The sequence below is a fragment of the Macaca nemestrina genome, chromosome 20, assembly GCF_043159975.1.
Source record: "Macaca nemestrina isolate mMacNem1 chromosome 20, mMacNem.hap1, whole genome shotgun sequence".
In the NCBI taxonomy this organism is placed as follows: Eukaryota; Metazoa; Chordata; class Mammalia; order Primates; family Cercopithecidae; genus Macaca; species Macaca nemestrina.
Window position 1 is genome coordinate 14,790,080 of NC_092144.1, and position 17,828 is coordinate 14,807,907.

A 17,828-nucleotide genomic window follows, 5' to 3' on the forward strand; every position below is an offset into this window, starting at 1 on the left:
GAGTGCCTATTATGTGCTAGGTGCTGGAGAGGCTGCAGAGAACTAACCAAACTTGGTTTCTGCGTTCCTGGAGCTGACAGATGATGGAGGTAGATAACATCCTAAACTCATACATGAGACATTTCTAGCTGGTAAGGAGGACCTAGAAGGAAATAGACTGCAATGAATGCTGAGCAAAACTGCCACTCTTTGAGCTGGAAAAATCAAGGAGGACTTCCCTGAGGAAGTGACATTTGCAGCCATTTGTATCTAGCAGATGGAATCCACTATGTCCAAGTAACAAGCATTCCAAAAGTGCCAATGAATTAACATGTCCCTGAGAATAGCCCTCACCTAATAACTTTAGTGTATAAATACCCCAGCTCCCTCAACCCTTGTGTGGGATGACTCAGGTATGTGTCCTATGCTCTCCCCCAGGGCTTCCCAGTGAGACTGAGCTCTCTTGCCTACAATGGAAACTTGCTTGAAAACACATTATTTCCTGGCTGCCTCCAGTTCCCTGTGTCAGTACCTGGCTTGTTCACCTCTCTTTTTTTTCTTCTTGTTTTCTTTTCTCCCTTCCTCCCTTCCTCCCTTATTTCCTCTTTCTTTCTTTCTTTCCTTCTTCCTTTCTTCCTTCCTTCCCTCTTTTTTTCTTTGAGATAAGCTCTCACTCTGTTGTCCAGGCTGGAGTGCAGTGACATGATTATGGTTCACTGCAGCCTTGACCTCTCAGCCCAAGCAATCCTCTCACCTCAGCCTCCGGAGTAGCTGGGACTACAGGTACACAACATTATGCCTGGATAATTTTTTCTTTTTTTGAGACAGGGTCTCACTCTGTCTCCCAGGCTGGAGTGCAGTGGTGCGATTTCAGCTCACTGCAACCTCTGCCCCCTAGGCCCAAGTGATCCTCCTACCTCAGGCATGTGCCACCACCCCTGGCTAATTTTTTGGTATTTTTGTTAGAGACAGGGTTTTGTCATGTTGGCCAGGCTGGTCTTGAACTCCTGAGCTCAGGCGACCACCCTCCTCAGCCTCCCAAAATGTTGGGATTACAGGCACGAGCCACTGTGCCTGGCTATGCCTGGATAATTTTAAATTTTTTTTGCAGAGATGAGATTTCACTCTACTGTCCAGGTTGTTCTCAAACTCCTGAGCTCAGGTGATCCCCTTGCCTTGGCCTCCCAAAGTGCTGGGATTACAGATGTGAGCCACTGTGCCCTGCCCTGGGATCTCCTCTCAATAGACTACTTGTACTGGAATTATTGTCTTAAGGTCTGCTTTTGGGAAGACCCAAACTAGACAACGCATGCAAACACAGACATGAACAGAGACGTTCTTTCCATGCTGTCTTTATTGAAGGTCTGTGGCTGGCAGGGTCCTTGGAGGAGGCTCCCTCCTGGATCTCCGAGAGACACTCCTGGCAGGTCTTGGCTTTACAGTCTGGAAAAAGACAAGAGAGTGTGAGGCTTGGGAGTGGTTGTGGTGTGTGGCTGGGTCTGCCCTCCTGGTGGTGGAACCCTGGATCAGGGAGGGGACAGTGGCCCAAAGTGAGAGAGTGGGGACAAGATGGGTATGAGGTGGGTATGCTAGTCAATAACTTAATGAAATGGAGTGGCAGTATGTAGGTAGCACAAGATTATCCAGGTGTGATTCTAAAGTTGTTTTAGTGATGGCGACCTAAGGCTGGGATGAGGGCATCAGGTCAAAGTTGTGCTGGCATAAGAGCTGTCATCAGGGGTTAAGGAGTCAGGGACGAAACAAGCATCCTCAGAGTTGAGATTGTCTGGGCAGAGAATTGCAACACAGGATTAAGGACTGGACAGAGGTTGTGAAGGCAAAAGGTCACAGCCTGGGTTCCTGTTGTGTGGACAGAAGGCCTTCGGGTAGGGGCAGGGGTGAGATCAGAGTTCAGCGGGCTAGGATGAGGTGGTGCAGCCTGACAGGTTGTGACTTGGGTAGAGAAGCCATGAAGGCCAGGCTGAGGTTGTGAGGGCAGAGGGGCTGCTGGTAGGTGTCAGGGTCCATGACCTGGCTGTAAAGGTAGAGGTATTAAGAGCTGGGGAAAGGACAGGCTGGCTGGGTCTGGGGCTGAGCTGAGGCCGCACAGGCAGAAGTCACAGGATCAGGGATGTTGCCTGCAGAGTGACCCGCAAAGGCTGGGCCTGGGTTGCCTGAAAAGACGTGAGGCAGGGAAGCTGGGGGCCTGGCTGAGGCTGTGCAGGCAACAGCGGTTACAGGCAGGGGGCAGGGACCTTGTGGAACTTGTGTAGACTGAGGGACGGCGGGCCGTGGTAGTGCAGGCTACGCAGACTCACCGCGGTGAAGTGCGGCCAGGTGCGCAGCAGATGGAAGAGCGCGTCGCCGGGGCAGTCGGTGCGCACCAGCTGGCGGTGGCCCAGCAGCGCGTAGTCCGGCCGCAGGAGGCCGGCGCGCACCGCACAACTCGGGAGTGTGTCGCGCACCGTGCGCAGAGCGGCCTCGGTGGGCAGCGCCGCGGTGTAGTTGCCCACTATGGCCACGCCAAAGCCGCGGGAGTTGTGGCCGAGCGTGTGCGCGCCCACCCAGTGCCAGCCGCGTCCCTCGTACACGTAGCCATCCGAACCCACCACGAAACTGCGGAGGGGAGGGAGAAGCAAGCACCATGCGGCGTCACGGGGGCCCGGGCCCTTATCCGCGCCCCTCCCGGATTCTGTTGGTGTGCCAAGGGCCACCGACCCCAAGACCGGCGCGATCGCGCCACCTCTGTCCCATCCAGCTCTGTTCCACTCTCACAACAGCTGCCACTCCAGAACCGTTCGGTTTCTCTGGATCCGCGCTTCAGTACTGGCACGCCCCTTTCTGCCCTCCTCCTCCCCACCTCTGCCTTTTCTCAAGTCCAGTTCTTGCCCAATTCAGAGCGCTTTTCTGGTTTTGGGGGGTATTTTTTTCTCCTTTTCCTTTTCCTTTTCCTTTTCCTTTTCCTTTTCCTTTTCCTTTTCCTTTTCCTTTTCCTTCCTTCCTTCCTTCCTTCCTTCCTTCCTTCCTTCCTTCCTTCGGGGTATTTTTTTCTCCTTTTCCTTTTCTCCTTCCTTCCTTCCTTCCTTCCTTCCTTCTTTCTTTTCTTTTCTTTTCTTTTCTTTTCTTTTCTTTTTTGATGGAGTTTCGCTTTTGTCGCTCAGGCTGAAGTGCAAGGGTGCGATCTCGGCTCACTGTCACCACCACCTCCCGGGTTCAAGCGATTCTCCTACCTCAGCCTCCGGAGTAGCTGGGATTACAGGCACCCTCCACCACGCCCATCTAATTTTTTTTTTTTTTTAATTTTTATTTTTAGTGGAGACGGGGTTTAGCCATGTTGGTCAGGCTGGTCTCAGGCGATCCTCCCGCCTCGGCCTCCCAAAGTGCTGGGATTACAGGCGTGAGCCACCACACCCGGCCTCTTTCTTCTTTTCGATACGGGTTCTCGCTCTGTCACTCAGGCTAGAGTGCAGAGGTGCGATCATAACTCACTCAAGCCTGAACTCCTGGGATCCAGCGATCCTCCCACGTTAGCCTGCCGAGTAGCTGGGACTACAGTTGCGCAACACCATCCCCGGCTGTTTTTGTTTTGTTTTGTTTTGTTTTTTTAATTTTTTTATTTGTAGAGATGGGGGGGGATGTCTTCCTATATCGCTCAGGCTGGTCTCGAACTCCTGGGCTCAAGCGAGCCTGCCGTCTCAGCCTCCCAAAGTGATGAGATTACAGGTGGGAGCCACCGCACCAGGCCTTTGTCTGTTTTAGGCCATCTCTGCCTGGCCCCAGACCCAGACTCTGCCACAGGTCCCGCTCCTCTCCCAGATCCCGCCTCCTGTCCTAGTTCTCTACCCTGACTCGAGTCCCACGGTTTAGCTATTCCCGGTCCCTGTTAAGGCCCCGCCCCTAGCCTAGGCCACGCCACCTCTCCAACTTGTCTGTCTCTATCAGGACTCCTCCTTGGTCTTGCCAGCTTTCCTAGAGTTCAGACCCGGTCCCCTGCATCAGGCTCCACCCACTCAGACCCCACCCCCGAACGTGGGCCCAGCCCCCGCCCCGGTCGGGCCCCTCCCACCTGTAGCCGATATCTTCCCAGCCTTGCGTGTCCTGGTGGTAGCGCTGCATGGAGCGCATGTTGGCTGCGCAGCGCGCGAAGTCCGTGCAGGGTGGTGCAGGCACGTAGGTGTGATGCACGTACAAGAATCCTAGCGGCAGCTGCAGCGGCGTCGGGCGGCCCTGATAAGGCGCCGCTCCCCAGCGGCAACGGGGATGGATGGCGGGGCATCCTACAGGCAAGGGGATTCAAGGCTGGGGTCAGGAAGTGTTTCTCTGCCTGCCCCCTCCACCCCCATTAAAGCGCACATACAGACCATCCCTCAGCCTCCTGTCAGATTTGGAAAGGGTCCAGTCTCACCCCACATTGGTCCTCCCTGGGCACTAACTATACTCAACTAAATCTATTTTATTTTTATTAAAAAAAATTGAGGGTGGGCCGGACGTAGTGGGTCACACCTGTAATCCCAGCACTTTGGGAGGACGAGGCGGGTGGATCACTTGAGGTCAGGAGTTTGAGACCAGCCTGGCCAACATGGTGAAACCTGGTCTCTACTAAAAATACAAAAATCAGCCAGGCATGGTGGCACATGCCTGTAACCCCAGCTACTTGGGAGGCTGAGGCATGAGATTACTTGCTTGAACCCGGGAGGTGGAGGTTGCAGTGAGCCGAGATTGTGCCATTGCACGCCAGCCTGGGCGACAGAGCAAGACTCTGTCTCAAAAAGAAAAAAAAAAAATTGGGGGTGGGGGCAGGCATGGTGGCTCACTCCTGTAATCTCAGCACTTTGGGAGGCTGAGGTGGGTGGATCGCTTGAGCCCAGGAGTTCAAGACCAACCTGGGCAACATAGTGAGACCTCATTTTCTAGAAAAAAAGAAACCAGATTTCCCAAAGCAATCTACAGATTCAATGCAAACTCTATCAAAATACCAATGTCATTTTTCACAGAATCAGACAAAAGTACCCTGAAATTTATAAGGAACCAAAAATGAGCCCAAATAGCAAAAGCAATTCTAAGCAAAATGAGCAAGGTATCACATTACCTGACTTCAAATTTTACTACAAAACTACAGTAACCAAAACAGCATGGTACTGTTACAAAAATAGACACATAGACCAATGGAATGAAATAGAGAACTCAGAAGTAAAGCCGCACACCTACAAACAATACTTTTCAACTAAGTCCACAAAAATAAGCAATCGGAAAAGGACTCCCTATTCAGTAAATGGTGCTAATGGTATGGGGACAACTGGCCAACCGTATGCAGAAGAATGAAACTGGACCCCTAACTCTTACCATATACAAAAATTAACTCAAGGCCAGGTGCACTGGCTCATGCCTGTAATCCCAGCACTTTTGGAGGCTGAGGTGGGTGGATCACCTGAGGTCAAGAGTTGGAGACCAGCCTGGCCAACTTGGTGAAACCCCGTCTCTACTAAAAATATAAAAGTTAGCTGGGCATGGTGGTGGGTGCCTGTAATCCCATCTATGTGGGAGGCTGAGGCAGTAGAATCACTTGAACCCAGGAGGCAGAGGTTGCAGTGAGCTGAGATCACGCCTTGGCACTCCAGCCTGGGCAACAGAGCAAAAACTCAGTCTCAAAAAAAAAAAAAAAAAAAAAAAAGGCCAGGCGCGGTGGCTCAGGCCTGTAATCCCAGCACTTTGGGAGGCTGAGGCGGGCGGATCACCTGAGGTCGGGAGTTCGAGACCAGCCTGACCAACATGGAGAAACCCCATCTCTACTAAAAATACAAAAAGTAGACGGTTGTGGTGGCACATGCCTGTAATCCCAGCTACTCGGGAAGCTGAGGCATGAGAATCACTTGAACCTGGGAGGCAGAGGTTGTGGTGAGCCAACATCGTGCCATTGTACTCCAGCCTGGGCAACAAGAGCGAAACTCCGTCTCAAAAAAAAAAAAAAAAAAAAAAAAAATTCACTCAAGATGGATTAAAGACTTACATGTAAGACGTGAAACTCTAAAATACCAGAAGAAAACCTAAGGAAAACATTTCTGAACGTTGGGCTAGGCAGAGAATTCATGACTAAGACCTCAAAAGCACAGGCAAAAGAAACAAAAATAGACAAACAGGACTTAATTAAACCAAAAAGCTTCTGCACACCAAAGACATAATCAATAGAATGAACAGTCAACTTTCAGAGTGGAAGAAAATATTTGCAAACTATCCACTTGGTAGGTGACTAATACCCAGAATTTACGAGGAACTCAAACAACTCAAGGAAAAAAAAAAGGAAAGAAAGAAAGAAAGAAAGAAAGAAAGAAAGAAAGACCCACTAAAAAGTGGGCAAAGGACATTGATAGACATTTTTCAAAAGAAGATATACACATGGTCAATAGGCAAAGGAAAACATGCTCAACATCACCAATCATCAGAGAAATGCAAATTAAAACCACAAAGACATACCATCTTACTCTAATCATAATAGCTATTATTACAAAGACAGAAAAGCCGAGTGATGGCTCACACCTGTAACCCCAGCACTTTGGGAGGCTGAGGTGGGTGGATCACCTGAGGTTAGGAGTTTGAGATCAGCCTGGGCCAACATGGTGAAACTCTGTCTCTACTAAAAATGCAAAAATTAGCTGGGCGTGGTGGCAGGCACCTGTAATCCCAGTTACTTAGGAGGCTGAGGCAGGAGAAACACTTGAACCCAGGAGGCGGAGGTTGCAGTGAGCCAAGATCGTGCCATTGCACTGCAGCCTGGGAGACAAGAGTGAAACTCTGTCTAAAATAATAATAATAATAATAATAATAATAAATTGGAACTATCATTCAATCCAGCAATCCCACTACTGGATAGCTACCCAAAGGAAAATAAATCATTATATTAAAAAGATACCTGCATTCACATGTTGATCAGGACACTATTCACAATAGCAAAGGTAGGGAATTAACTTAAGTGTCCATCAACAGAGAATTGGATAAAGAAAATATAATATATATCACAGACCTGGATGGCTCTGGGTCTGAGAGCCCTAGATGAAGATCAGGCCCAGGTTTCCAGCCAGGGTGATTGCCAGGAGGCTGTCCACAGTGGTTGGCAGGAAATGGAATACTACTTAGCCATAAAAAATGAAATAATGTCAGCCGGACACAGTGGCTCACGCCCGTAATACTAGCACTTTGGGAGAACGAGGGTGAATCATGAGGTCAGGAGATGGAGACAATCCTGATAAAATGGTGAAACTCCGTCTCTACTAAAAATACAAAAAATTACCCAGACTTGGTGGCACATGCCTGTAGTCCCAGCTACTCAGGAAACTGAGGCAGGAGAATTGCTTGAACCCAGGAGGCGGAGGTTGCAGTGAGCTGAGATCGTGCCACTGCACTCTCCAGCCTGGGGGACAGAGATAGCCTCAAAAAAAAAAAAAAAAAGAAAAAAGGAAATAATGTCTTTTGCAGCAACATGGATGGAACTGGAGGTCATTATCTCAAGTGAAACGAGTCAAACACGGAGAGACAAATACTATAAGTTCTCATTTATAAATGGGAGCTAAATAATGTGTATGCATGGATGTAGTGTGTGGAAAGATAGACAGTGAAGATTCAGAAGGGTGAGGGGGAGAGAGGAGGGAAGATGATGACAGATTGCTTAATGGGTTGATGTATGTTATTGGAGTGGTGGGTACCCTAAAAGCCTAGACTTGACCACTATGCAATCTATGCGAGTAACAAGGTTACACTCGTACCCCATAAATTAATGCAAATAAATAAAATGAAACAAAACAAAATCAGATGAACACTCTCCTATTCATCCCTCAAGGCCCAACTCTGGCATTTCCTCACCTGTGCAGCTGTCCCACCCACCCCCGACCAGATCCCTTATTGCCACCTCTGGTCTCTCCTAGTCCTCAACTTCCCTGAACATATGGAGTTGGGGGCGTCTGTATCTGTAATGGGAAGGATCATAGGGTGTGGGGAACCTCCTTACCCAGGAAGGCCTCAGTGAACTCCTTGGTAGCATTGGCGGCCACCTGGGCCAGCTGTTCTTGGCTCATGCACCGAAGCTGGGAGTGTACCGGCTCCAGCCTCTGTAGAAGGACAAGGGTTCCCCACACCTGCTGGGCCAGGATGGAGGCTGAAGTCAGAGCAGCCCCATTCTGCCGTCGGAAGTTGCTGCGGAACCCTGGGTCTCTGGCCACCCCCGCCCCATAGTACTGGCTCAGCAAGTGGCTGAGGGATGGTCGGGGCTCAGGAGTCCGGCTCAGGTAGTCTCCAAGGATGACCCCATCCAGGGCACCATTGAGGAAGGCCGTGGTTAACAGAGATGCCTTGGGGTCCAGAAGAGTAAAGGTCCGAGGGGCAGAGAGCTGGTCCCAGCAGCCCTCAGTTCCCAGGTCTGGATGGCTCTGGGTCTGGGGACCCTGGAGGAAGGTCAGGCCCAGGTTTCCAGCCAGAGTGACTGCCAGGAGGCTGTCCACCATGGTCGGGGGGGTCTTGGCTTTGGCATCTGGCAAGGAAGCTTGGACATCTGGACAACCTGTTGTAGCATCTGGAGAGTTGGCTCCAATATCTGCAGTGGTGACATCTGGAGAGGCATCCCTGAGTCCTGGGGTGGAGGTGGCTTTTACATCTGGAGCAATGGCCACAATATCTGGAAAGGTGACTCCAGCCTCCCGAGAGGTAGCCGTGCTGTCCAACGGCAAGTTTATGACCTTGCGCCCTTGCAGCCCTGCCTCCAGCCCTGCCAGCAGAGGCTCCACGGCCACAGTCGAGCCATCGGGTGCCAGCACCACCCCGTATTCCCGCCCTTCTCGTACATCATGTTGGGCCACCTCCTTGATCAGGCCTTGCAGCTCTGGGCTCAGTGGGTAGGGATCCAACTCTGCAGCATCGAGGCTCTGCACCCCCAGCAGGAAGTGGTAGAGGCGATTGTGGGGGCCAGAGTTTGAGGCTGACAGCAGCCACGCAGAAGCTGTGTGGCTGGCATTGGCAGCAGGCACCTTCTGCTCCAGCTCAGCCAGGGCCTGGATGACAGAGTCCATGAGCAGGGGCAGGGAGGCTGCAGGAGGAAAGAATGTGTTAGCCCAACCCCACCCATTGCTGAGCTTCCTCGTATTGATTCCACTTCTTCCCAATGCTCCCAGCCCTCCATCTGATAACCCCGTGACCCCCAATGCTATTCTTGTATAGATGAGGAAACTGAGGCACACAGACTGTTGCCTGTTGGCTAAAGAGCTCAGACTGTCTGTGAGTACTAGGGAGCCATAACAGGTCTATGAGCAGGAGAGAGGTGTGACCAGCCTGGCATCCTAAGACTCCTTTCTTAGGCTTAGATTTGTTTATTTGGCTGCCATAAGGAAATGGATTTTTGGGGTGCCAGGATAGAAAAGGGGAGACAGTGTGGAGGTGAGAGATGAAGGTGGCAGAAGGTAGGTAGTGACATTGCAGTGGACAAAAGTGGAAAAGTCCCCAGATCTTGAGAAGCAGAGATGGACGGTCTTTTGTGATGGATTGAAGTTAAAAGTTGGGGATGTTAGAGGGAAAGGTATTTTGAAAGATGCTTGGGACTGGCTGCGGTGGCTCAGGCGTGTAATCCCAGCACTTTGGGAGGTCAAGGTGAGAGGATCACCTGAGATCAGGAGTTCAAGGCCAGCCTGGTCAACACCATGAAACCCCATCTCTAATAAAAATACAAAAATTAGCCAGGCACGGTGGTGTGTGCCTGTAATCCCAGCTACTCGAGAGGCTGAGATGGGAGAATCACTTGAACCTGGGAGGTGGAGGTTGCAGTGAGCCCAGATCGCGCCACTGCACTCCAGCCTGGGCAACAGAGTGAGACTTTGTCTCAAACAAACAAACAAAAACAAAAAACATAAAACAAAAAATAAACAATAAAAGGTCAGGCGCGGTGGCTCACGCCTGTAATCCCAGCACTTTGGGAGGCCAAGGAGGGTGGATCACCTGAGGTCAGGAGTTCAGGACCAGCCGGATCAACATGGCAGAACTCTGTCGCTACTAAAAATAAAAAAATTCGCTGGGCGCGGTGGCACACACCTGTAATCCTAGCTACTTAGGAGGCTGAGGCAAGAGAACTGCTTGAACCCAGGAGGTGGAGGTTGCAGTGAACACAGGACCCCCTCACTGCATTCCAGCCTGGGTGACAGAGTGAGACTCCATCTCAAAATAAATAAATAAATAAATAAAATTAAAATAAATAAATAAAATAAAAAGAAAGATGCCTGAGAGGCAGGGGGAGGAGCAGGATGGACTTGTGCCATGTTGGGGAAATGTCAGTGGCTGAACTGCAAACCTAGAAATGCTGAGTTAGGCTCAGAGCTGGTTCAGAGATGGGTTATCAAATAATAACTAACATTCAGTAAACATTTACTATGTGCTAGCTACTAGTCTAGGTGACTTATATATTAATAGTTTAACTCATTTAATCTTCACAACCCTTGTGAATTAGGTCCTATTAGCCCCCGTCTTAGTATGTTGGTGCTGCTATAACAGAATCTCTGAGGTTGGGTAATTTATAAAAGACAGAAATTTGGCCGGGCGTGCTGACTCATGCCTGTAATCCCAACACTTTGGGAGGCCGAGGCAGGCAGATCACTTGAGGTCAGGAGCTTGAGAACAGTCTGGCCAACATGGTGAAACCCCGTTTCTACTAAAAATACGAAAGTTAGCCAGGCATAGTGGTGGGCGCCTGTAATCCCAGCTACTCGGGAGGCTGAGACAGGAGGATCTCTTGAACTTGGGAGGTGGAGGTTGCAGTGAGCTGAGATCGTGCTGCTGCACTCTAGCCTGGGCGACAGAGTGAGACTCTGTCTTTAAAAAAAAAAAAAAGAAGAAGAACAGGAATTTATTTCTCACAGTTCTAGAGGCTGGGATGTCCAAGATCAAGGCACTGGCATCTGGGACTTCCCAGCCTGCAGCACTGAAAGAAAGTAAATTTCTCTTCTTTACAAATTTACTCGGTTTCAGGTACTCTGGCATAGAAGCACAAAGGGACTAAGATAGTGTCCCTTTGCAGATGAGGCATCTGAAGCACAGAGAGGTTAAATTACCTGCCTAAGGTCACACAGCAAGGAAGTGGCAGAGGCAGGATTTGCCTTTTTGTTTTGTTTTGTTTTTTTGAGATGGAGTCTTGCTGTGTCATCTAGGCTGGAGTGCAGCAGTGCTCAGCTCACTGCAACCTCCGTCTCCTGATTTCAAGTGATTTTCTGGCCTCAGCCTCCTGAGTAGCTGGGATTGCAGGTGCCTGCCACCACGCCTGGCTAATTTTTGTAGTTTCAGTAGAGATGGGGTTTCACCATGTTGGCCAGGCTGGTCTCGAACTCCTGATCTCAAGTCATCTGCCTGCCTTGGTCTCCCAAAGTGCTGGGATTACAGGCCCAGCCAGAGGTAGAATTTGAATCCAGGAAGTCTTACTCGCCACACTCTCCTGTCTAGAATCTAGGTTCTTCTCCAGTCCACCACCTAATTCCTGTGTAGCTTTGTTCTTCTCTGCAAAAAAAAAAAAAAAAAAAATACCCTTTCTGGCTTCTCCACCAAATCATTTCTCTTTCTTCCTAGACTAGCTCTTACGTCTCCTCCTCCAGGAAGCCTTCCCTACTTTTGCTCCCCAGGCCACAGATTCCTCCCCCTATCCTTGCCCTGACTCTGTGGAGCTGGGAATATCTATGTCTACATGCTGGAGGTTCTTTGAGAGCTTGAGTCTCCAGCCTCACTTCATGCAGGGCAAGACACAGATGGGACAGCAGTACACCTTCTGCGGAGCCAAGAGGTTTGGTCCCAGAACTCTACCCCCTGACTCACCTGTCCCTGGGTCTGACCACAGTAGCAATCCGAGCAGGATCCAGAGGACACCCTGGGCCATTGTTGCTGGGTTCCAGCTTCCAAGGGATATTCCTGGTTGGCCTCGGCAGAGAACCTCGGCAGTGCTGGACGGAGACAGGCACAGAGAACTGAGCAGAGCCTTTGGCCACTGTCAAAGTCCAGCGGTGAATGACAGACCTGCCTCTCGTAGAGCTGTGGGCGGGAGGCAGCAGGGACATTGGGCAGCGTACCCTGGGTCAAGGTCATCTGGGCCTCATGGTCTCCCCCAGTCTCTTCTGTCCCTCCTAGGCTGAGGTCAGTGGTCAGGAAGCCAGGCCCATCCCCAGTGGGGCCTGAAGACCAGGTGGTTCAGGCTCTATAAACTCTGCCTATTCTCCAGAGAGGTAGACCGAGGCCAGCCCAGCAAGCCCTGTCCCCTCCCCATGGTGACAGCTCTGTAGCCACTGCTGGCCACCAGAGGGGACTCTCAGCTGCCGCCTGCTCTACTGGTGAGACCAGCTGTGTTGAGGGAGAAGAGAGAAGCAGAGGCCTGAAGCTGGCACTGCCTCCTGCTTTTTTTTTTTGCAACCAACACTTCAGGCTCAGGCAGAGCATGGGTGCAGGGGCCGAGGACAATGTTTGCCAAGGCCTGCTCCGAGCCCACGGGGACCAGGAGCTATCACCTCTCATCCAGTTCCAGCCCCTAATTCCAAGCCACCAGCAGTAGCTGAGAGCAGGGGTTGAGCTTGAGTGTTCAGGACCCTGGCATTGTCCCAGGAGCTGACTTCTGGACTCACCTGGACTGAGAGTGAATTGTCCTTCCTCTTCTCCGGGTGCCCGTGACTGAGACGTGCAGAATGGGCCCATCTCCCCTTTATTCTGGCATCAGGTGAGGCAGGATGACGAGACCGGGCTGTTGTGTATGTAAATTGCTTCCCTGTGGGTCTCTCACTTCAAAACCACCCCGAGGAGTTTCCAGGAGACCCACTGGGCTGGGGACTCAGCCAGGGCGGGCCTGGGAATGTCCAGCCTGAGCCAGGCCTGGGATTCCCCTGGGGGGCCACCCCTGGGGCCTCCTCAGATGTCCTCTTTCCGGGGACCTCCCAGCAAAAAGCTGGGCACATAGTGGAGGCTCAGGATGTAGGGTGCTAAGGGATAGAATGGATGGGGGACACTTCCCAGGGGAGTCAGAGACAATGTCCTCCTCCAAGCTCGTTCCCCAAGATTTGGGGATAGGAACTCTGCTTGGTAGAACCATGTGAAGGTTGTAGGCTGAGGCAGGGACTAGGGTGAGGCATCCTCTTTGCTGCAAAATTTAAGACTGAAAATCTAAGTCACCTGTATATATATATATATATATATATATATATATATTTTTTTTTTTTTAGATGGAGTCTCGCTCTGTCGCCCGGGCTGGAGTGCAACAGCACAATCTCATCTCATTACAATCTCCACCTCCCAGATTCAAGCAATTCTCCTGCCTTCCTGCCTCAGCCTACCAAGTAGCTGGGATTACAGGCATGCGCCACCATGCCTGACTAATTTTTGTAATTTTAGTAGAGACGGGGTTTCGCCATGTTGGCCAGGCTGGTCTTGAACTCCCAGGTTCAGGTGATCCACCCACCTTGGCCTCGCAAAGTGCTGGGATGACAAGCGTGAGCCACTGTGACCGGCTGATAAATAATTTTAAGACTTTTTTTTTTTTTTTTTTTTTTTTTTGAGACGGAGTCTCGCTCTGTCGGCCAGGCTGGAGTGCAGTGGCCGGATCTCAGCTCACTGCAAGCTCCACCTCCCAGGTTCGGGCCATTCTCCTGTCTCAGCCTCCTGAGTAGCTGGGACTACAGGCGCCCGCCACCTCGCCCGGCTAGTTTTTTGTATTTTTTAGTAGAGACGGGGTTTCACCGTGTTAGCCAGGATGGTCTCGATCTCCTGACCTAGTGATCCGCCCGTCTCGGCCTCCCAAAGTGCTGGGATTACAGGCTTGAGCCACCGCGCCCGGCCCCTTAAATTTTAAGACTTTTTTTAAGAACAGTTTTATTATTATTATTATTTTTAAAGATGGGTCTTGCTATGCTGGCCAGGTTGGTCTTAGACTCTGGCCTCAAGCAATCCTCCTGCTTTGGCCTCCCAAAGTGCTAGGATTTCGGGCATGAACCACTGCACCCAGCTTTATTTTAAATTTTATTATTATTATTTTTTGAGACAGGGTCTCCCTCTGTCACCCAGGCTGGAGTGTAGTGGTTAGATCTTGGCTCACTGCCACCCTGCCAGTGAGTGATTCTCCTGCCTCAACCTCCCAAAGAGCTGGAATTACAGGTGCCCTCCCACCACTTCCAGTTAATTTTGTATTTTTAGTGGAGACGGAGTTTCAGCATGTTGGTCAGGCTGGTCTCAAATTGCCGACCTCAGGTGATCCACCTGTCTTGGCCTCCCAAAGTGCTGAGATTACAGGCTTTTTTTTTTTTTTTTGAAACAGACTTTCGCTCTGTTGCCTAGGCTGGAGTGTAGTGGCTTTATCTCGGCTCACTGCAGCCTCTGCCTCCCAGGTTCAAGCTATTCTCCGGCCTCAGCCTCCCAAGCAGCTGGGATTGGCACCTGTCACCATGCCCAGCTGATTTTTGTATTTTTAGTAGAGATGGAGTTTTACCATGTTGGCCAGGTTGGTCTTGAACTCCTGACCTCAGGTGATCCACCCGCATCGGCCTCTATTTTTAATTTTTTGTAGAGATGAGTGTCTCGCTGTGTTGGCCAGGCTGGTCTCAATCTCTTGGACTCAAGGGATCCTCCTGCCTTAGCCTCCCAAAGTCCTGGGATTACAGGCGTGAGCCACCATGCCTGGCCTAGAGCAGTTTTAGGCTCATGGCAAAATTGAGCAAAAGTTACAGAGAGTTCTACCCCCTGCCTTGACACATGCACAGACTCTGCTATTATCACTGTCCAGCACCAGAATGGTATACCTGTTATAATCGATGAACCTTCACTGACACATCATTATCACCCAAAGTTCATAGTTTCCATTAGGGTTTGCTCTTGGTGGTGTATATTCTATGGGTTTGGACAAATGTATAATGACATGTGTCCGCCATTAGAGTGTCATATGGAGTACAGTTGACCCTTGAACAACATGGGTTTGACCTGTGCGGGTCAACTTATCCATGAATTTGTTTCAATAAAAATTACATGGACTGTGCCTGCCTCTCCTCTCTCCCCTTCCACCTCTTCCACCTCTGCCACCCCTGAGACAGCAAGACCCCTCCTCTTCCTCCTCCTCAGCCTACTCAACATGAAGATGGTGAGGATGAAGACCTTTATGATGATTCTCTACTTAATGAATAGTAAATAAATTCCTCTTCCATATTTCCTTCCTTCCTTCCTTCTTTCCTTCCTCCCTCCCTCCCTCTCTCTCTCTTTCTCCCCTTCCTTCCTTCCTTCTTTCCTTCCTCCCTCCCTCTCTCTCTTTCTCCCCTTCCTTCCTTCCTTCCTTCCTTCCTTCCTTCCTTCCTTCCTTCCTTCCTTCCTTCCTTCCTTCCTTCCTTCCTTCCTTCTTTCTTTCCTCCCTCCCTCCCTCTCTTTCTCTTTCTCTCCTTCCTTCCTTCCTTCCTTCCTTCCTTCCTTCCTTCCTTCCTTCCTTCCTTCCTTCCTTCCTTCCTTCCTTCCTTCCCTCCTTTCTCTCTCTGTCTCTCTCTCTCTGTCTCTGGCAGAGTCTCACTCTGTTGTCCAGGCTGGAGTACAGTGGCATAATCTCGGCTCACTGCAGAGTCCGCCTCCCGGGTTCAAGCGATTCTCCTGCCTCAGCCTCCTGAGTAGCTGGGATTACAGGTGCCTGCCACTATGCCCAGATAATTTTTGTAGTTTTAGTAGAGATAGGGTTTCACTATGTTGGGCAGGCTGATCTCGAACTCCTGACATCAGGTGACCATCCACCTCGGCCTCCCAAAGTGCTGGGATTACAGGCATGAGCCACTGCGCCGGGCACGTGGATTTTTTTCAATGAATTACATGGAGTGTGTCTGCCTCTCCTCTCTCCCCTTCCACCTCCTCCACCTCTTCCGCCTCTGCCACCCCTCAGACAGCAAGACCAACCCCTTCTCTTCCTCTTCCTCAGCCTATTCAACATGAAGATGATGAGGATGAAGATCTTTATGATGATACACTTCTACTTAGTGAATAGTAAATATTCTTCCTCTTCCATATGATTTTCTTAGTAACATCTTCTTTTCTCCCAGGTTCAAGTGATTGTCCTGCCTCAGCCTCCCGAGTAGCTGGGACTACAGGCATGCACCACCATGGTTAGCTAATTTTTCTATTTTTAGTGGAGATGGGGTTTTACCACATTGGCCAAGCTGGTCTTGAACTCATGACCCCAGGTAATACACCCACCTTGGCCTCCCAAAGTGTTGGGATGACAGGTGTGAGCCCCTGAACCCCACCAGATTTCCCTTTAAAGCTTGGAGTTGGGGCAGAGACCGCCTTGTTTTAAGCCAGGGGCATGTCATGGATGGCAGCCTCTTTCCTTAGGGTCTACTTAGGATTTGCGACCTTCTGGGGCAGGGCCCTTCCTCCAGGAAGCCTCCGTGGTTACCCCTTGCTCCCCTTACTCCCTCCCAGCTCCCTGACCTGCTGTTCCTCCCTTCAACCTAGGCTGTGCTTATAGTGCTGGAAGATTCTTTGTCCAGTTTCGTCTCCCCAAGTCTAGGAGATGCTGAGTTTTTTGGGGGTGTCCCAAAGTGCCCAGCACAGACTCATGACTAAGTGAGCGTCAGGGAGGGATTGCTAAATGCACAAAAAGCCTGATGAATGATGTGGGGCCAGTTTGGAGTCAGGCTCTGAAACACACACACGTACACCCACATTCAGGCAGTCACACACCAGCCCATCGGGGCTGGGCTGGGCCTGGTAGGCAGAAGGAAGGCTGGAAATCCCATAATGAATCACCCCTACCCTAGGTTTCCTCACACCTCAGGAGGCCCACTTGTCAGGTTAAATCAAGACCCCTTGGCTGGGCACGGTGGCTCATGCCTGTAATCCCAGTACTTTGGGAGGCCAAGGCGGGCAGATCACCTGAGGTCAGGAGTTCGAGACCAGCTTGACCAATATGATGAAACCCCGTCTCTACTAAAAATACAAAAATTAGCCAGGCGTAGTGGCAGGCACCTGTAATCCCAGCTACTCGGGAGGCTGAGACAGGAGAATCGCTTGAACACGGGAGGTGGAGGTTGCGGTGAGCCGAGATTGCGCCATGGCACTCCAGCCTGGGCAACAAAAGCTAAACTCCGTCTCAAAAAAAAAAAAAAAAAAAAAAAAAAAAATCAAGGCTCCTCCAGGTTGCAGACAGACCAGAGGGGTCACAAGAGTAGCCACTGACTACGGAGCCGGGCCGGCTCTCGTGAGTTGTAGCATTGGCACAGACGGGCAGAGCCTTGGGTCCTGGATCTTAAGCGAGGCTGGGATGAGGCCAGAGGAGAAGGAACTTGGGGCAGGGCTGGGCTTGGGTTCAACCTCAGAGTCTACAGCATTCACTAAAGTGGCACTAACGATGCTAATAATGAAGACCCTGCTACTGCTGTTACAGGAAAAGGGTCCCGATCCAGACCCCAAGAGAGGGTTCTTGGATCTCGTGCAAGAAAGAATTCAGGGTGAGTCCACAGAGTAAAATGAAAGCAAGTTTATTAGGAAAGTGAAGGAATAAAGAATGACTACTCCATAGGCAGAGCAGCCCTGATGGCTGCTGGTTGCCTTTTCTTTCCTTTCCCTCCCCTCCCCTCCCCTCCCCTCCCCTCCCCTTCCCTTCCCTTCCCTTTCTTTTCTTTTCTTTGACAGAGTTTCACTCTTGTTGACCAAGCTGGAGTGCAATGGAACGATCTTGGCTCACTGCAACCTCCGCCTCCTGGGTTCAAGCGATTTTCCTGCCTCAGCCTCCTGAGTAGCTGGGATTACAGGCATCTGCCACCACGCTCGGCTAATTTTTTGTGTTTTTAGTAGAGATAGGGATTCACCATGTTGGCCAGGCTGGTCTCAAG

The 17,828-nt window shown here is 50.7% G+C and overlaps 1 protein-coding gene across 1 annotated transcript; it reads right to left on the bottom strand.

The window, feature by feature from the left end:
• Window positions 1–1,315: 1,315 nt before the first annotated feature.
• On the bottom strand, window positions 1,316–11,999 carry LOC105495019 (peptidoglycan recognition protein 2). The gene is made up of 5 exons (XM_011764182.2): window positions 11,809–11,999; window positions 7,979–9,049; window positions 4,046–4,256; window positions 2,298–2,595; window positions 1,316–1,422 (listed from the first exon to the last, which is right to left on the bottom strand). Exons 1-5 carry the CDS (start codon window positions 11,867–11,869, stop codon window positions 1,333–1,335), a joined length of 1,731 nt encoding a protein of 576 aa, XP_011762484.2. The 5' UTR covers window positions 11,870–11,999; the 3' UTR covers window positions 1,316–1,332.
• Window positions 12,000–17,828: the final 5,829 nt, after the last annotated feature.